The sequence below is a fragment of the Periophthalmus magnuspinnatus genome, chromosome 1 (genome assembly GCF_009829125.3).
Source record: "Periophthalmus magnuspinnatus isolate fPerMag1 chromosome 1, fPerMag1.2.pri, whole genome shotgun sequence".
Lineage (NCBI taxonomy): Eukaryota > Metazoa > Chordata > Actinopteri > Gobiiformes > Gobiidae > Periophthalmus > Periophthalmus magnuspinnatus.
The window spans coordinates 17,484,954-17,506,561 of NC_047126.1; the positions used below are offsets into that span (position 1 = coordinate 17,484,954).

A 21,608-nucleotide genomic window follows, 5' to 3' on the forward strand; every position below is an offset into this window, starting at 1 on the left:
AGGTTGGTGAAATTATTAAAAAAAATAAAAAAAAAACATGTCTGAATCCCCGACCCCACTCACAACAACAATGCATGTTTAAACACATGAAGATACATGTACTTCATACTTTGGAACATTCCAGGAAGGCAATAACATCTCCATGGAAACACACACACTTATTTTTCAATAATATTTCAGCTAGTGTGCATACTTCCTATAGTTATTTTTTCAGGAAAAATATACAAACAAAATAAAGGGGAAAATATTGTTATTAATATAGCAAAATTCTGAACACTCAATCATAAACACTGTATTGTTAACTTCTGGCTTGTAGGCCAGATTTAAATGTGAAACCTCATTTGCACATTACCAAAGTGTGTAATATTCAAAGTAATGAAGAAATTAACTGCATTCCAAAAAAATGTTACTCAGCAGCACAAGATTGCCATTTCTGCCATTCAAATGATGATTAATCAGGCAGCAATGTGCAAATGTATGCAATTTCTCAAATAATATGACCCCTTATTACAGCAGAGAGGTTTTGCCACTCTATTCTTTCTCTAATCTGCAAACAATGTGGTAGTTTAAGTGCACTGTTAGACTAAATTCTCAAGGGAAGTAGATTTATACTAATTTCTCAAAAAAAATAATGCCATCTTGTAATAGTTTGTTGGATTTTAGACATCACGATACACACCCTGTGAGACAACACCAGCTTGAACCAAAACCCCAGACAAAACATGTCAAATAATCTAGGTCATATAAACAATTCAATAAATCTAGTCCAAAAATTGGTTTGGATTACAAATCTGTTTACCCAACTTTCTCTTGTAAAGTGTCACAACTAATTGTGTAACATTTCAGCAGTGTTGACTTGTAAAGGGCCATGTGCATCGCAGTATGACATACTGGAACATCTGTATACTAAAAAGCTATGCTATACTAAAAAGTCATGTGGCCTGTTATATAGCACACACACCAGCAGGCACATGCATAAAACAAACACTCATAGCACACAACGAAAAATGCTTTCACAGAATGATGTTTTTTGTGCAAGATGACTCCCTCTCTTTTTATATTGAAAATCCAATGGAGGAAAAAAAAAAAAAAAAAAACCCACAAAATATAGGACTTTAAAATGTCCTGAACAATTGTGCAACACTCCCAATAGAGTTTAGTATAAACCATTCAAAAATAGAAAAAGAGACAAGTCCTCGTGGATTCTATAACACAATAGACAGTCAAAACTCCCAACTCTTCCTGGTCTCAGTTTCTGTTTAAACTGGCTTCTACAGTGGCTCTGCACATCTCAAACACACTGTGGAGACAGAGCAGCAACACATACAAAAGTCCTATAGCTAGTTTAGAAATGGTAAAGGATTAAATGTGGGTCTACTGTATGCTCCTTGTTTAGTTACAAAAGTAACAGTAGCTGCTGTGCAAATATAGGCTCCATTATGTCACAACAACATAGTCAAGATTACGCCCCTTGGAGCACTGATGCACTACACACCTCGTGTAATGTGGGTAACAGGAGCGGCAGCACTGGGCAAATCAAGCAACAGCAGCACATGCGCTAAAAGTACTCACCATGAGCTGCAGACTTGCAGATGTCATGAATCTTCACTGTGTGTAAAAGTCCAATAGTTGATCCAAAGCCATGCAGTGACAGCAGCAGGTGCTTAAGCGTTCGCACTGTGCGTAAATCCATGGTATTCCTTTTAGTAGCATAATAGTCAGAATAGTGGTACTGCACAAAGATCCCTCCTGTTCATGAGTGAACCTCAAACTCCATGCACAAACCCGTGCTGGTGGATACGCAGCCGTCCAGTGAGTGTCACTACATCAGTGAGAGCGACAGTGGCAGACCTGCATGAGCACTGCCAAATATCAAAGTGATTAAAAAAAGCTGGCCAGACAAAGTTATTCCTGCACGTCATTTGCTGATTCAATTTTTTTCTCCAAAGAATAGATGCACAAGTCCAGAGCACAAGGAAGGTTTGCTCTTGTAGTTTGATGTGATTCCATAGCATGGAGGCTGCAGATTCACATATAAAGGGCCATGATCACAGAGTGGAAGCCGCTGTTTATTCATTGAGCACAATTTACATATTTTAAAAATAATTAACCGTTCATAAATAATTTAATTTTGCATAAATTGTATATAAATGATATTACCACCCAGATATTTTATTATTGGACAATGAATGAACAAAGTTCTCTTCCATGTCTGTATTTCTCCTGTCCCGACGTGGAGCAGAATGCCTGTTTAGTGCAAACACATACAGTATGTTGTACATTCAACCCATTATTAGATCGAGACCAGCAGTATCGTCTTGGCCTCGTTCCTCCTAGAGGCCGACACATCAACTGAGTACTGTCTATGCAGAATGACAAGCTAGGGCCATTGACCATCCCTCTGGTCAAAAGACAGCCACCAGTTTTTGTTTTTTTTTTGTTTTTTGTTTTTTTTTAAGGTTTTAATGAATTTCCTGTCTGTTGCAATGAGGGAGAGTTGCCATGAGATTTCACTTCACTGTGTATTTGTGGATCAAGTGCTTGACTCCACTCCACCTTTGGACTAATGACAATTCTCCACAGCGATCAGTCATGCATTTTGTGCTGCATAAGCTAACACCTAACGACGTTCAAATGTTTGCTAACGGGTCTGGACCAATAAAGGACCACTTCGCTTTTTTCTGGGAGAACGTTAGATGAAGGCCAGTTAGGCGACGTAAAGATTTCTCCTGACAAAGAATAATGAGACTATTGATTGTCCTACAAGATATTTACCAAAGTCTATTTTGAAACCACCAAGTGCATTGACACCTGAGAGAGGGCAGCACCTTCTGAATGAAAGCCAAGAGACCTCAATTCACAAGGTCTGTGTGGGAGAGAAATGCTCCTCTGTGGAAATCCAGCCTTAAAGAGTGACCAGAATTAAATGCATTATATGTCCAGCTTATAACATTTCTGAATAGAATAATACTGGCAGTGCATTTTAGTTTCAAGATGCTTAAGTAAATTTGTTTTAAATTAAATTGAATATGTTTTGATGTTTTGCAGGTGCCTACCTCTGGACGAGCCACTTACTATGTATCATACAAAAGAGAACAGTTTATACAAATCAAACTGCCAAAATATTCACTTCCAAAGGTATGTAAACAAAATGTAAACACAAACTATATAGAGTGTTTGGACATATTTTTTCTTCCATGATAACTTGCAACGAAGAGTCTCACTGGAGGCAGCAAAAATATGTATGAAAAAGAAAAAGAAAAAAGAAAACACATTTAAAAAAAGCCAGCCTTTATTACTTGAACCCTGGTACACAGTAGACAAAGCAAAGGGTGGCTAGTTTGAGTTAATTATACTTTTTTTTCCCTTACTACATAAATCCATATATGTTGCTTGATATATCGCTGATTCTTGAGAGTTGGGACAAAACATTTTTCCAACCATTCTAGGTTTATGAGAGTTACATATCTTTATACAGTAAGGTACAGAAATGCAAAGGAACAGGTTCTAAATAAAAAACCCTTTTTTTTGGTTTTGTTTTTTTTTCCCTAAAAAATGGCATATGCCCCAATATAATTCAAATATAGTCAACTCTGTCAAAGCAACAAAAACCTAAAAAAGATTTATTCCACTCCAACTAAAACTGTACTTATTTATTTTACTATTTATTTTTATATACTGCACTAGAAGCTTTGTACGTGAGGCCTGTCTACTTCACGGAGCTGACCATGGTGCTGAATTCTAGTGGTTCCTGGAGATTCTTAAACTAATGAGTTGCTCATCTGTATAATTGGGTGGACATGCATCTCCTTTCTGTATACACATTCCCTCCTGTGTTTAGCTGTAGTACCTTCATTTTACGACTTAATGTGACCAGCCAATAATTACACTATAAACTCCCCCACCTCAACTTTAATATGCTCTCCAATGACTGGTACTTTCACTTTTCAAACATTATGGACAATTTTATGCATTTTCAACTACCCAAGACTAATTGGCAAAAACCATATTATCTCTTACATTTAATAACATGTTCAAGTATCATGCATATTAATGGTTTAAGTATTTGGGCTTTCAAGGTGATTTGGTGCTTATCGCTGTGGAATAATTTATGCACATTCATTTAAAAAGTCCATTTGGTCCTAGACATTTTATTAGCATTTTTATATTGCATTACTTGTTAATTGCTGTCCATAGACTAGCTGCATATCAGATTTACAGTGCATGACCGCTCCTGTGGGGTCAGTATGCTGTAATCCATCGACTTTATAGCCATTGCTATAACTTTTTGAAATTTATGTTCTCTTGATCTTCTGTAGGATTTACACATTGTGAGCACAGATGAGAAACAGGTTTTTGCAGCGGTACAAGAGTGGAACCAAAATGACACTTACAACCTCTACCTGTCTGACACACGAGGGATCTACTTCACCTTGGCCATGGAGAACGTCAAGACCACCAGGGGCCTCGGGGGCAACCAGAACCTGGATCTGTATGAGGTACTAAACAAGAAGGCAATTAACTCATTAACATGCATGACTGAATGGACAGGGCTGGAGGAGGGACCTGAACATCCCTGTAGTTAAAGGTGCACTATGTAACTATGTACACGGAGGTCAGGGATGTCCACAGGCGCCATCTACTACTGTTACTGTGATCTAAAGAGTGTCACTTTGGTCTCAGGTATTGGCAATGCTCTACACATGAGTTCGTGCACAGTTATAGGGGTGAATACACATACAGTGACTACACATTCGCGGGGGAGTATCCCAAAGATGATATTCAGATGAGAAGTTGGCAAACCGTCATAAATGTGTTAAAATGTGCCTGTAAATTTTGTGGTTAAGGTTAAGGTAAAGTATCACACAAAACATGAATCATCTGCAAGACGCACAAACAGAGATGTCACTTTATAATCGTGTGTTCTAGTGTACGCTTCACTTACACTTCAGCTTGTTAGTGCAGATGTGTGAGTGGCAGGTGGAGGAGCAGGCGCAGACTGACAGTCACTGAGTCTGACAAAGGATTTCATTATAAAGCAAGGAATGTTTAAATTGCTTTGACTGTTTATGAAAGCTCTATGTAAGATTTCTTGAACTACTAATAGGATTACTTCAAATCTTGGTTTACGAGCCAAGCCAATTACATTTCAGAAATATAAAGCCAAATATGCATGCTATATGTACTTGAATTTAAAAGTTTATTGTGTAACTTTTTTGCTGGGGAATCTGCCACCTGCTTGTTTTTTTGTTTGTTTTTTTAATAGAGATGCAGTTGCCTTGTCTGGTGACACCAACAGGCAAATTTGTAAAAACAGTAATAATAATAATAATAATAATAATAACAAAAATAACAGCAACAATAAAAATAACAACAACAATAACAACAATAATTGCATATAGCTATTTGAATTATATGTTTATTGAATTGATGAAAAAAAACAGATATTAATGTAAACATATTTTAATATTTTCTACATAAAATCTTCAGTTAAATTTGTATAATAGTATTTGTTAAGTTGTTTATTTGATAAGCCATTTTTCACAGAATGTTGGTACCTTACATAACTTCTATAAAATGCATATTTCTGGTCAGAATCATTCTGTTGTAAATTCAGAAACTCACCCATCCTTAGCGCTGTTTTGACCAATTCCCCGTGGTATTAAAATTCCCATCTTGTGCAGCTCTGCAAACAATATCAGCAAAACAAAGGCTGTCAAGGTGAACACTGAATTTAAAATGCGAGGTCAACTACAACAAACTACAATGTGTTCAGTAAATATACATAAGTAAATAGAACATTAGCATAATATCACTCTACTACCAGTGTTGACTTTGATACTAGTTACACTGGGGTCAGATTCTTATGAAAAGTAGCTTATTTAAACTCCAGCTCTATCTGCAGGCAATTTCACCACATGAATGACCAACTATTCCCTCTACTGCTCAGAGCCACAAAAACTGTTGGATTTGACAAATTTTCTGGTGATTGTGTGCATAAAAATTCATGTAATCCCAAAAATGTATAACTCCGTTTTGATTATAACAGGCACAGACCAGCCCACAAGCAAATTTAAATACAGAAATACAGATCAGGCCATGAAATGATGCATGGTTTAAAGAAAAAACAAAAAACAAAAACGCATTACAATCGTGTAAGTATTTACTAGATTATTTATGAATAGTTTCCTACAGTAAATAGCAAAGTGGTAACAAGTGGTACGAAAGGACAGAGAGTACATCGTGCAACATCCACTTATTTTAATGGTTTTCAATGGCACTTATGAATATAGTAAAATCTATTTTATTTTTATTTATTTATATTTTTTTTAATTGAAGAACAGCCAGTGGCAGAGAAAAGCTTACAGCTTACTATGTACAGAGAAGGGTTTGGCATTTGGTGTGTGTATCTGTGTATCTGTCTTTGTTTTCTTTGTAAATATGTGTGTGTGGGTGTGTGTGTGAATAATATTAATATTAATATTAACATTAACATTAACATTAATATTAATATTAATATTAATATTAATATTAATATTAATATTAATATTAATATTAATATTAATATTAGTGAAAATAACAATAACAAGTTTTATTTTTATTGAGAAAAAAATTCATAAAATAAAATAAAAAAAATAATGCAATGGAATGTAGAAATGTAAGTGGTCTATTTTGTGGTTAGTTTCTTAAACATATCTGAAAATACATATATTTATGTAATATTTATTTATCCTGCTTTGCTCCATCTGGCTGACTGTAAACTGCATGTAACACCCCACACATTCTATACATGGGTTTCCGACTGATGAAAAAATAGGGCCGTTGCCATAGTGAGCAATAATTAAAAACAATGATACATCTTTTGAATGGAGAAAAGTCTTCAAAATGTCTCCAGTCCTAGGGCCTACTACACAGTACCTCTGGACTTAAGCACCTTGTTAGCTCAGTTACTCGCTGCTGTCTTCATGTTTACATTAACATCCCATGTGTTAAGATGAATCGCCCCCATCCATGAGCCGCCTGATGAAGACAGTTTATCAGTACTCCAGTGTCACGTGAAGAGAGAGAGAAGGAGAGAATAACAGAGAGAGAGTGAGGGAGAGTGTGACAGAGAGAGGGAGAGTGTGACAGAGAGAGGGATGGAGAGCATGACAGAGCGAGGGAGAGAATGACAGAGTGAGGGCGAGAGAGAAGGAGAGTGTGACAGAGAGAGAAAAGAAGAATGTGACAGAGAGAGGGAGGGAGAGCATGACAGAGAGAGGGAGAGAATGACAGAAAGAGGGAAAAGGAGAGGGAGAGTGTGACAGAGATGGAAAGGGAGAGAGAGAGAGAGGGAGAGCATGACAGAGAGAGGGAGAGTGTGACAGAGAGAGAGGAAGGGTGTGACAGAGAGATAGAGAGCATGACAGAGAGAGAGAGGGGGAGAGTGTGACAGAGAGACAGAGGGAGAGTGTGATGGAGAGAGAGAGAGAGAGCATGAGAGAGAGAGGGAGAGTGTGACAGAGAGAGGGAGTGAGAGCATGACAGAGAAAAGGAGAGAGAGAGAGGGAGAGCATGACAGAGATGGAGAGAGAGGGAGAGGGTGTGACAGAGAGAGGGAGAGATAGGGAGAGCGTGACAGAGAGAGGGAGTGAGAGCATGACAGAGAAAAGGAGAGAGAGAGAGGGAGAGCATGACAGAGAGAGGGAGAGAGAGGGAGAGCGTGACAGAGAGAGGGAGAGCATGACAGAGAGAGGGAGTGAGAGCATGACAGAGAAAAGGAGAGCGAGAGAGGGAGAGCATGAGAGAGAGAGAGAGGGAGAGTGTGACAGAGAGAGGGAGTGAGAGCATGACAGAGAAAAGGAGAGAGAGAGGGAGAGCATGACAGAGAGATGGAGAGAGAGGGAGAGGGTGTGACAGAGAGAGGGAGAGTATGATAGAGAGAGAGAGTGTGTGACAGAGAGAGGGAGAGCGTGACAGAGAGAGGGAGTGAGAGCATGACAGAGAAAAGGAGAGAGAGAGGGAGAGCATGACAGAGAGAGGGAGAGAGGGGGAGAGTGTGACAGAGAGAGGGAGTGAGAGCATGACAGAGGAAAAGGAGAGAGAGAGGGAGAGTGTGATAGAGAGAGGGAGAGAGGGAGAGGGTGTGACAGAGAGAGAGAGGGAGAGTGTGACAGAGAGGGAGAAGGTGTGACAGAGAGAGAGAGGGAGAGTATGACAGAGAGAGGGAGAGTGTGATAGAGAGAGAGAGAGTGTGTGACAGAGAGGGAGAGCGTGACAGAGAGAGAGCGTGACAGAGAGGGAGAGTGTGCTTGGCAGTGCGGCAGTGGCACAGTGGTAATTAACAATGCCATCACTTTTCCCTCACAGTGTGGGGTATGTGCGCTTGTGTGTTTGTATGCTAATGACTGTTGTTAGAGTCAGTGTATGCAGTGTACTATTATATATAATGTGTGGTATGTTTCTGAGGTTCAAAGCATTGTTTTAACTGTGAGCATGTGACATAGTTTTATTGACTGTGTTTGAAATCATATTAGATCTGTGTAACCCTATCACAAAGAAACTACTGACATGTATTTTGTGATTTAAAGGTACAGTATCATTTCACCCGCCTGATAACATGGAAATAGAAAGTTAAGACCCTACTTTGGAACATTAACCATGGAGATAGATACTTTTTTTTCATGCTGTGGAATCATATAGCCAAGGACATTTCAGTGAAAACAAGCAGGTTAAATAAAAGTCAGGTTTGTGGAGATGCAAGGCCACACAAAGTAAGGACACACATTTTTCAAAGCATTGTACAATAAAAAAAAAACAAGTGGTAAACAAGTGTTATTGAAGGACAGAAAGTAGATCGTGACACATCTTTTTTTTATTTTATTTTTTTCAAGTTTTCAGTGCAAAATATAAAAAAGGCCACATGTTCTGACTTTAAAGTAATTCTTGTAGGATCCAGTTTAATATAATATGACATAATACAATATAAAGGACTCAATAACCTCCATTCACTGAGTGTGTAGCATTGAGCTCAACAGATTCAGGGTCTTACTCTAAACATATGTGGAGCATGGCAGATGTATTGTCTGGCAGCAGTGACAGTGGCACTGTGGTAATTAACAAAGCCATGACTTCCTCTCATTGGGGGGTGTAGGGGCTGAGCTGCTTCCATGTGTTTGTGCTGGTGGCTTTTATTCCCATGCAGCAGAGGCAGGGCTTTTCTGTCAGGCGGTACAAGATGATGAGGATTTTTAATTGCATTTGTCACTTATTCACAGCTCTGTGTCAATCTGAGCTCAAACCAGTGATGGGGGATACAACTCGGATATATATAGGACATAATGGTCCTTATCGATGCTGTTAGGCAATTTGTTTCAACTACTTAACCTGAAAGACACAGTATGTAACTTTATGAAGGTGGAATGTCACCTATATGCCATGGAAATTGAAAGTTAAAACCATATGTTGTAACATTCTCTATGGAGATAGATACGTTTTATGTGATACTGTAAAAAATATAGTCAGAGGAGGATCAAGGGTGAGGTTTATGGAGATGCAAGCTCACTCAGAGTAAGAAAACATGTTTGACAAGGCCATAAACACAACCAAAATGAAACAATTGGTATTCTATTTCTTTTCTAGCCTATTTTTTTGGCTAAAAACTTATATACTGTGACTTTATAATATCCTTAAAATACGCTTTATTCCTTTATTGTCCTCTACATTGGCCACAGGCTTCATAAACTTCCGTGCTAAGTCATCTCTCTATTTTGAGCTGTTTGATAATCGTTATGCAAGCATTAGCCTGATATGCATGTTTTAAGTCGTTGGTGAGTTTAAAAATGGTAGGTAAATTCTGCAAACTGTCAACCTACTAAATTCCAGTATTAAACAGGATAGTCGAAATAACCGAATGGTATACTGTATATGCTTTCTATGTGGTGTTTGCTCCCCAAAAAATACATGTCATATAGTCACAGTGGCTTAATTGTTCTGACTAAGGACACAGCAGAGATATAGAATTGGGCAATTGAACCACCAGCCTTTGAGAAGTGGGCAAATTGCGTTCCAACAAATATACCACCACCAATAAGAGATAGGAGGAATAATGCAGTGTTTACAAATACTATGGTAACTCTGCTTCCTTCCTTTCCTTCCCCAAATAATTAATTACACTTTTCCACACAAATCACACAATTATCTCCCAAATTAGAGGGATTATTTCATTGTCAGTCAGTTTGGATAGGGGCAATTTGTGTAATCATGTGCTATTGTCATGCAAACTCATATCTGTTTGACTTTGGGGCGAAACTTGTGCTTCAGTGTCTTCAGTGTGCAGACAGGTGGCTCTAAATGTCGTGTGTGTGATGACATTGAGAGTTGAGAATCATTAATGTTCCATTTTCACCTTGTTTATGGTGGACTCGGGGGGGATTGATGGAACTACTGAAGTGGTCAGTTCTCAGGCAGTGTTAAATGAGCTGATAGATGCAAGAAGTTGACGATGGTGAGAAGGCACTGCTTTTAACTATTGGAATATTGACACGTGAACCAAACGAAAAGACATGGGATTGGTTAAAGTTTTGATTAATTTATTGGTGCGTTATGTGACTTTTTGGTGAGGGTTCTGCCACCAGCTCGTCTCCAGCAGATGTTATTATGTTGCTTAGAATGTTCCACAGTATCGTTTTAAATGTATCTTGTGTTTATTCATTCACAGGTGTTTTAATTGCTAAAAAAAAACCTTTGAAAGTCAGCATTCTTACTGTGAGCAGGGTTACCACTCCACAGACCTGACCTGTGACTATAACTGATAGCGTTACCAGTTTTCCCCAGTGGAGATGAAAAGTTACATCGTTTTTAGTCTTATATTTTTATATGGCTGAATACAGTAGTTTTGAAGGTACTTTCAAAATACCAAGGAGAAGAGGATCATCGCCTTATGACATCAACAGGATACAGACGTAATACACAGGTTACTCAAACATGTGTGGTTGATTAAAAGCCCACAAAAGACAGTTTAGCATAATGCGGTCCTTTGTTAACTGTGTGTTGTGTCAGTAAGCAGGATGAGAACACTTGCAAATGTTTAAACAAACTGGATGTGTGTGCTCTGTTATACCACTGGGACTGAAGATTTATATAATTTGGATCCTGCACAGAACAAAGTAAATGCTAATGCTCTAATAATATTACTAGGAACTGTAATCAAGCTATAATGAGCCAAGCTATTGTTTGTGTGTGCATTTTAAAAGATGCTGTGTTCTGCATTACACAAGCAGATTTTTCATTGGACTCAAGTTAAGGCCGTATATAGAGTTGTCCAACTGCATAAAACAGGTCAGAGGGCTCCTGTTTGTGCTGTACACGCTGACCAACAAACTCACCCATCTTCTGTTATTCTAAGCGTTCCCTGTGGTATAAGAAGTCTTCACATAATGCTTTTTTTCTGAAAATAGAGAACATGGTGAACTGAAAATGTGGGGTCATGTCCTCAACTTATAAATACAGTCGATTTAAATAATTTAAGGAGTGAGTATTTGCATAGTGTTGGTCTATGTTTTATGAGAATTAGCACATCCAAATCTGAGGCCATGGTCTTTGATAAGAAAAATGTGGCTTGCCCTCTCCAAGTGGGTGGAAAGTCCCTGCCTCATGTGGAGGAGTTCAAGTATCTCAGGGTCTTCACAAGTGAGAGAAGGATGGATCGGTGCAACATCTGCAGTGATGCGGTCGATGTGTTGGACTATTGTGGTAAAGAAGAAGCTGAGTAGAAAGGCAAAGCTCTCGATTTACTGGTCAGTCTACATTCCAACTCTCTCACTTATGGCCATGGGCTTTGGGTAATGACCAAAAGGACAAGATCAGGATACAAGCAGCTGAAATGAGTTTCCTCCATAGGGTGGCTGGGTGCTCCTTAAGAGATAGGAGCTCAGTCTCACAAGAGGAGCTCATAGTAGAGCCGCTGGCCCTGGGGAAGATCCAGGACATGCTGGAGGGACTATGTCTCTTGGCTGGCCTGGGAATGCCCCAGGCTCCCGCCTCCCCAAAGAGAAGCTAGAGGAAATGTGTGTGGAAAGGGAAGTCTGGGCACCTCTGCTCACACTGCTGCCCGGCCCCGCATAAAGTGGAAGGATGGATGGAGTCTTTTTACTATATATATATATATATATATATATATATATATATATATATATATATATATATATATATATATATATATATATATATATATATATATATATATATATATATATATATATATATATATATATATATATATATATATATATAATGTATATTTATACAATGAGTCAACATGTTTCTAGTCTAATCTGATGTTAAACCATGACAGAGAAAGATGTTTCACCAAGGTTTTTACCCAACAACATCAATGATAAAATAGTTTGTTCCTGACAGTTGCATCTTTGTGGTTCTCATCCCACAAAAGACAATCACGTTTAATCCAGCATATACCATCTTTTAAAGCTCTATTACATCAGTGCATTATACAAACTGCTACTAAGCATTATACAACAGGACATACTCATGCACCTGGACAGAGACAGAGTTTGCTTTTTCAACTCAAGAAATCCCATTGTGTGCAGTGGAGTGATGGACTCTGGGTAAAACTTTGCTGTTGTGATGTTTTCTCTGTTTGCACACACCCCTGTGGTATAAGTCTATGGTCTATGTGATATGGAGGTGGCACCGATAAATAATTACGTGTTTGATTGACAGCTCATGTTAGACAGGGATAGGAGGACCTCGTTAGCTGCTTCCGTTCCTGGCTCCGCTTTTCAATGACAATGTCAAATGTGTTGCCTATTAGTGCCACTTACACAGATGTGGTCCTATGGAGAGAGAAGCACACGAAACTACAGACCAGGCTATACCAGGCAGTGGAGTGACTATGTGTCTATGTCATGGTTCACATTTTAGCAGTGCGATGAGGGATAAGTTTAATCCCATGGAAGAAAACTAGGAGGACATTTTGAGCAGAGGAAATGTGTCTATCGGTAAGATCTAAGTTCACTGTCAGAATGAAGCCTTGAGGACACACTAGACCCTGATCACATGGTTCTTTCCCAGAGACTTTGACATATGAGGATGTAATTACAGATAGCACTGAGAAGAAGTGCAGTGCTGATGGAGTAATAAGGCAGAGAGGATGTGAGACGCATGGTAAAAGGGAAGTATGTTGTGTGAGGTTGAATAAAGGGGAAATTGTTACACTCCCAAATATTTTCAGATCACATTTTAAGAACATAATCTATAAAATACCTTAATTGTATTGTTTTGTTGTTTGTTTGTATTTTTGTTTTGTTTTTTTTCAATAAAAACATATTAAAGATTGCAGTGTTCTTACCATTACTATTATTGCAACGTGTATGTAGCTATTACTTTAAACAGTTTATATTTTTGGCCTTGCACCAGAGTACATCTCCGACATGTTAGTGCTTATGAACCGTCTCGCACTTCAGGGACCGGCCTCCTGCTGGTGTCAGAGGCAGGACTAAACATGGGGAGTTTCAGTTTTATGCAGCTAAAACCTCAAACAGTCTTCCTGGAGATGATGATGATGATGATGATGATGAGACAGGCCTCTACTTTGACAAAATGTAAATACAGACTCAAAACAGTTCTGTTTAGCTGTGCATATGACTGAAATGTTTTTATTCTGCACTATTCTCTTTGAATGTTCATTTTATGATGATTATTTGTGACTATTTGTGTTTTGATTTGTTGTATTGTGATTTTAATGTCTTTCTTATTCTTTAAAGTACGTTACTTTGTGTATGAAATGTGCCATACAAATAAACTTGCCTTGCCTATTCTTAGTATAAAAGTTATGTAAAGTGGCACACATTCAAATTGTATAACTGACATGGCTGGTATGCTTTCTAATCCCTTACAATACAACTAAATATGTTTTGGTGTTCCTGCGCTGGGATTTTTTCTTTTTTCTTTTTTTTTACAGATACACTATATAACTTTACTACGGGGAATTCTGTCACCCATTTCTCTCATTAAAATATTGTTTTGTTGCCTGGAATGTTCCACAGTATGATAAAACCTTCTTTTTGCTTTCAGTTACAGGTGTTTTTATTGCCAAAAAGTACTTGGGTTGGTGTAGAACCTGTTTGTCTCCCTGGAGATTCTGTTATGCCATTTTGTGGGACATCCAGGCAAAGAAACATCTCTGAACAGAAGGGTTTGGACCTAAAAATTAAAACAGGGATCCCCCCAAACAGCAAATTAAATACATTTTACAAGGAAAGAATCCAGCCAGAATAAGCACGTATGATGAATTCAAGACATCTTTGCATCAGATTTTACATTTCTAGCAAATTTTTCTTGTACTCAACAGGTGGCTGGTATCAAAGGCATGCTGATCGCCAACAAGAGACAGGAGAACCAGGTGAAGACATATATCACGTACAATAAAGGCCGAGACTGGAGGCTGCTGCAGGCGCCCTCTTCTGACCTGGAGGGGAATGACATACACTGCATACTGGTGAGTGGAGTTTCAATGAGCACTTTGGTTTAAAATATCTCTATATACACTTTCTTAAAACATTTTCATTGTACAGTTTCAATATTGACCAAACATTGACTAAATCGGCCTATTAAAAACCCTGTACGGCTGTTACAAAAATGCTCTTATGCTAATTTAAATGTGAACTGTGTAAAGTTTCTGGTGGGGGTGGGGGTCACTGTCTGCATTGCTGGGAAAGTTCCACCACATGGCATTATCTTGTATTTCTTTCATTTGTCTTACATGTGTTACAAATTAAAAACACGCTTCTGTACTTTTCTACACAAATCTGACTTATAACTTCCAGACAATATGCCAACAAATCCATACACCCAATGAAACCCTCCATCAGAAAAGTTACATACCACACCTTTAAATAGTTGTATGCTGCATGTATAACTTATAAATAAATAAAGTGAATAAATAAAACATAAACATCTATGCGCTAGTACACTTTGCAACATTTTGACTCTTATTACCTTAAACTATAGCTGCTCCAAACAGTGGTAGTAATTAATATTTTTGCTCTGTGAATGAGGAGATTTGGGTATTGCAAATAAAACAAACTTGTGCTGTGCGTTTGTCTAGCTCTAGCCCGGGGCTGATTTGTGCTTATGTAATATTAATAATCAGCTCTGTGATGCAAGAGGAGTGATTGATGGTCTGGGGATTTTTTTTTTGTTTTGTTTTAATTATTTTCCTGAAAAGTCTTTAACTTCATTGTAGTGCCTTGCCAAGTTTCACTCGATCAAACAGGAGTGCCAAAAAATAACAGACAGACAATTTGATGAGTGTGAAATTGCAAAGACACTTTTAGCACCGTTTATATATCACCTTTCAGCAAATAGCTGTTTTGTTGCCAGGTGAGAAGACAAAGGAAGTCAAATGAATGAATAAATAAGTATAATTGTGATGGATCTATTGTTGATAATTATAGTCAAGTGAGTCAGTACAGACCTTTGCTGCATTGCCTGGAGATTCCCGCCACATGTTGTTGTGTCCTTGGGCAAGAGGAGGGTGTAATCCCTCATACGTCCAGGAGTGCTTCAGTGTAGGAAGGAAAGAAAAGAAAAATTCAAATCTGTCAAATGGACAAAAAGTTGTAGGCGTGAAGATGTTTCACTGCTCATCCAAGCTGCTTCTTCAGTTCTGATCAGATTACTGGTGGACACTGTCGTATATCCATCACTCCTACAACTTTTTGTCCAGTTGACAGGTTTGAATTTTTCTTTCACTATGTCTCATACCTGGACGACTGAGGGATTACACAGACCGTACAGGAAAGATTTCAACATCTGGACAATGAAGACATTTCGGCTCCCATCCAGAAGTCATTTTTAGTTTGGGCAAGACACTCTATAGATTCCATGTTAGTTAGTTAGAATATTTACTCAAACCTGCACATATAACTGACATCATAACATAATAGTACAGACACAAATATGCACATGTCTGGTTTGAGACGGATGAGGCGAAGTTCATACATTTCCAGTCCCCTCCAACCTTCATCACAGAACAACATGTCAACAATTCAATAGACTACTACACTGCATGGCCAAAAAAAAAAGTCGTCACCTGGATTTAACTAAGAAAATAGGTTTAGAGTTGCTTCAGTTGTTCAGGTCTAGGTTCAGCAACAGTCTGTGCTCAAAGAATGAGGTCAGCTGACACCTGAATATACTGAATGACCAGGTTATTCCATCAATGGATTTTTTCTTCCCTGATGGCACGGGCATGTTCCAAGATGACAATGCCAGGATTCATCGGGCTCAAATTGTGAAAAAGTGGTTCAGGAGCATGAGACATCATTTTCACACATGGATTGTCCACCACAGAGTCCAGACCTTAACCCCATTGAGAATCTTTGGGATGTGCTGGAGAAGGCTTTGTGCCGTGGTCAAACTCTACCATCATCAATGCAAGATCTTGGTGAAAAATTAATGCAACACTAGATGGAAATACATCTTGTGACATGCAGAAGCGAGATCAAAACAATGCCACAGCGATTGCATCATGCTGTAATCAGCGCTAAAGGAGATCCAACGAAGTATTGGCGTGTATGACTTTTTTTTTTTTTTTTTTGGCCAGGCAGTGTGTGTTATACTTGACAGGCACAACAAAACATTCACACTCTCATCCGGACAAGACACTGGCCTAACACTCTCTGACCCTACACCCCCCTCCCCCTGACATCACACTATGTGCCATGTTTTTAATAGTAAGTTATTTATTTTTTGTTGACTAAATATTTTACAGATTCTGTTGTCTAAATTTATTTGGATCAACTACAATTACACTTTGTTAAAATAATTACATTAAAAATACCATATGTAACCTGCGGTCTTACTGTTTTTAAAAAGGTATTACAATAACAACGTGTCCTTGGTTGCCAGAGCCTTAACTTCCATATACATGACACTTACAAGTTGTTCATTCTCAGCCTATGTACAGGTAAAAGCTGATATTACATCACAAAATTACACTTCAGTAAAAGCTTCAGGACACTCAAAGACGCCTACTTGATTTGAACGTGTCTACTTTGTATCTAGAGACACAGATAGGTCACGTTTATACAATTTATAATTAAAATCTTACATGCATCTCACATTGTAGGTCACTATTGGTAGAGAGCTTAAATGACATAATGCATTTGTAAACGTGGTTAGATTTTTGCTTCAGCTCTTTCTATCTAATCCTTTTCCTCAACATTTACCTGCAGAGACCGTCTCAGCTTGTGTTCAAAGAGTCTGTAGGTGTGTTGCTGTGCAGATAGGTCCAAGAGCATTTTGTCTCCGCTGCTTTCTGCTCACTACCACGTCTCCCTGCCTTTCCACCGTGCTGTGTCTCTTATCCAGAACAATGCTACTCACATTAAGAAGGGCTCACGCTGTTAAAGAGGTGAAAGCCGATCCCAGTGGCGCCCCCTGTAGTTCTGTGGAGGCACTACATTCTCGTGACATTTTAATTACTGGTGCAGATTCCTTTTGATTAGCCCGTTTGGCCTTGATGTCCTTACACAGTTATACGCTTTGTACCATTGTCATCAAAGTCTCATCTCCGCTCTTAGCGCTAATCTTGTCATCCGCTGTTGTCGGCACACTTAAATGTAAATTGTTGTTTGTTTTAATGACGGATTAAACGCAATTAGGATACTTTCTGAGGACGTGGTTGCTTGTTTTCTGGAGTCTCATTCATTTGACATGTTTTATTTAGTTAATGTTGGAAGCCTTTTGTTCTGACCCCATCATTTTTTGAATAAAGATCAAGATCCTGCGTTATTGCCTGGGAGCTAAGTGTGCGACAGAATACACAGCGGGGGGAAGAATTCATTTAAAACAATTGGATTACAGAGATTTATTGTGTTCTGAAGGATGCAGCTGATTAGAATAAGATTAGACTAAACATATTGTTAAAGCAGATCTATTATTCAAAATCGACTTTTTAGAGCTTTCCCTGTAGTTGCCATTTACTTACCTGAAGTTGCATCTGGAGTGATTTGTGCATGTTTGAGCAATCTTCAATCGCCGTATCGCCAATCAACTCGTTTTCCGTTCTCACTGCCACCGCTACACGCCCACTGCTCCGTACTTACTTTGTTGTTGTTGTTGTTTCTTATTTGTGAAAGGCGTCGGATTCTGCAGCTTTGCGTAGTCATTTTGGTTCAAATAAAAAGAAAAATCTGGAGCTTGCCAGTGTGTTCTGCAGCTATCCATGGGAGGTGCCAACAGTGGCGCGGTTCTTTGTTGCGATTACATGTACTCCGACGATAACTCACACTGGGTTGGCTTGTGTTTATTAAGTTGTTGATTATTATGACTAGTCTGCATTGGTTTCTGTATGTTTCAATGCAGTACTATGGACAACTTATAGGATATTAGAGTTACATGAGATTTTCACTAATTCCATGAAAAAATAATGGGTGGAAACAGTTAAAACTTGGGTAACACACCAAACATATTTAGTATTTGATGTAAACTTCACCATGGAAAGCTCATTTAAGAATATAATCTTTAATAATATTGCTTTTAACGTCTTAATTTCATGATATTTGAACTCAAAACATATATCAATAGCAAATAGTAGCCGGTTTGTGCAAGTCCGGTCATAGTATGGATGTTTTTCTATGTTCTCATTACAATAAAAACACCTAAAATGAAAAAAAAAAAAAAAAAAAGAACAACCTGCATTTACTTTGGTCTGTCGTTTGACTTAAAAGTTACCCTCTGGGGCTTTAAATTACCACTGGTTGACAATGATACAGCACTGTACCAAAACACAATAATCAGTAATATTGTGCACCATTTCTGCAATAACATTTCTCAGGAGAAAGTCTTGAAACCATGTAAAAAGTGCTCCCTGTGTGCGTCTCAAACTCCTCCGTAATAGACACTCAGAAACTCTAAGGCCAAAATGTCAGAAGATAAATTCCTGTTTTTCGCTTTTCTCTCTTGTAGCCTTTCTGTTCACTCCATCTTCAGCTGCAGATGTCAGAAAACCCCTACTTGTCCGGCGCCATCACCACCAAGAGCTCTGCGCCGGGGATTATCGTCGCCACAGGTGAGACCAATGACTCCGCAGCCGACTAAATCTCTCCAAATCTGCAGTCCGGGCAGGTCTTAACACGTAATGGTTATTCACTTTAAAGCTGTGGACAAGCCAGGTCTCTATGGGAACATTAGGACTGAAGTATTTTGGCTCCTTGCGGTGTGATTGTTACAGCTTCTTACTTAAAGGTGCTGTACCTCATTTTTACTGTCCTGAAAAAGTGAAAAACGGAACACCATAATTATCTTAATAAAGTATGAACAAAGAACTTATCAGAGAATGTATTTCTGATTTAAGTCTATGGTTGTTCGTGATTTACTGGGGCTAATTAAAGTGTAGTTATTACAAAGTGGCACAGTCCATTTTAGTCTGTTCATTCATAACATCCTAATTATTCACCGCTGTATTTTATAAAAAAAACATTTACTATAAGTGTGGTCATGATAATGTTAAAACTGTGTATGCTAACAGTGCACTTCCTGGTTTATGGAGGATTAAATGCTTTATAATTGGATGCAGACACTGTGGTTTTATTTTAATATTTATTTTAACCTTAAGAGCTTTACTTAATGAAAGGAAGAAAAAAAAATGGGTACAGTCCCTTTGAGCTTTCTTCTTTTTCCCAATAGGGTAATTTGTGAAACTTGATGGTCCAAATATATATTAAACAACTTTATGTTTTATTTCTTTTTAATGAAAAATATGTATCGGGCAAAAGTGTCCAGCCATTAAAAAACAAACAAACATATAAATACAATTTTTTATCTGGTAGACAGAACAAAAGACACAGATTCCATATTGTGATATTTGCAAACAATACACATACAAGTTTTTTTGTTTTTTTTAACGTTATCCCATATGACAGGGGTGTCAAATACATTTTCACTGAGGGCCACATCAGCAAAATGGCTGCAGTCAAAGGGCCAAATGTAAAATAAATGTAACTACTTTTTTAAATTGTTAATTAACTGTTTCTGTATTTATTACTTCTTCAGGTTACAAATATTACACATGCATTTGCAAAGATGTTAAAATATGGCTGTGTAACTGTGTATCTCCTGATAAAATGACATTTTAAGACCATCATACCTTTTAATTTACCCTGTCGTGGGGCCACATAAAATGATGAGAAGGACCACATTTAGCTCGCGGGCCTTGAGTTTGACACATGTGCTGTATGATAACAATCACAATAATGAAGCACATAAAATGAATTGATCACTTTGGCCCAACAATACAACACCAAGAAACATAGCGCAATAGAGACTAAATAGGTTTAGCATTTGCCCGCTAACAGGAGGACACCCATGCATGTAATGATTGTGTCACTTCAAAATAAAGTACAAAACAAGTCTGTGAATACACCTATTCAGCATTCTTATAAAATACACTGAGGATGTTTGGACTATGTTTGCATCACGACAATGTCAGCAAACTTTGAGCGCGTGTTCAGATACACTTGTTCTTTGGTGTGACAGATCATTGAATAAACATTGAAGTTTGCCTGCTTCACTCTACCCATTGTTTTCTACACGTCGGCTGGCCCCAAAGTCCATTAAAAAAAAATAAAAAAAATAAAAAAAAAAGTCTGACGTGACAAAAGACAGAAGGATCAAACAAGAGTCAATTTGTGTTGTGCAATGGCCAAGAGAGTGGTGAAAGATCCAAGGAGGAAGCCGCTTCAGTCACAGCACATTCAAGGATACAGGCTCAAACAAAACCAACTTTCACACCATCCATCCGCTTGTCACAGTGTGTTAGCTTAGCAACGTAACCTTGGCATCTAAATAACTTCATGTATTATTTAAATGCATGATAGGATGACTCAGGCAATAGTTAAGGCAACAACAAACCCCTTAACCAATCAGATTTTATTTAAGGAAGGACAAAGAGCACTTTTTTGGGATGGACATCTGTATTGGATTGTGAACCGGAAAGCCTTCTTAAAGGGGACATATTATGCAAAAAAACAAACAAAATAAAATCCCTTCTAATTTAACCATTCAAAGTTGAATAGTCTTATTATTATTATTCATTATTATTTGCATTCAAGACGTCATTGCTCTGATCTACCCTCATTTTCATCACCACTAATACGCGCCCACTACTCTGTACTTACTTTGTTCTCCAAATTTGTTGTTAATCGGTGATACACATAGGATTTGACAGTGTCCAGTAGCCATTTTGGCACAAGTGAAGTAAAAGCTGCTGCTCTACACAATGATCCGCAGCTATCCATAGGAGAGCCCGACAACATGTAGCACTTTGTTCTGATGAAATTACAACCGTGTGTTACATTCTGCACCTTTCTCAGTTTGTTGGTTGTTTTAATGTTTCAAATGTCAAATATTTCTGCCCTTCAGGTAACATTGGCCCGGAGCTGTCGTACAACAACGTGGGCATGTTTATTTCTTCTGATGCTGGGAACAGCTGGAGACAGGTAAGATGCACTTTGGGATTAAGTCATTTACATAATGTACCTATGTCTCCACCAGTTTGACAGGATGGCCACAGGCACAGCAGTGTCTAGATATATATGAACCAA

General features: G+C 38.2%; 1 protein-coding gene across 1 annotated transcript in view; it reads left to right on the plus strand.

Moving 5' to 3' along the window:
• The window catches only part of sorcs3a (sortilin related VPS10 domain containing receptor 3a), a 327,550-nt gene that overhangs the window by 238,470 nt on the left and 67,472 nt on the right, over positions 1–21,608 (plus strand). The window contains exons 8-12 of the mRNA XM_033971295.2: positions 3,049–3,138; positions 4,320–4,499; positions 14,351–14,497; positions 18,973–19,075; positions 21,427–21,503. Coding sequence (XP_033827186.1) covers positions 3,049–3,138; positions 4,320–4,499; positions 14,351–14,497; positions 18,973–19,075; positions 21,427–21,503 — 597 coding nt within the window. The remainder of the gene's footprint in view (positions 1–3,048; positions 3,139–4,319; positions 4,500–14,350; positions 14,498–18,972; positions 19,076–21,426; positions 21,504–21,608) is intronic.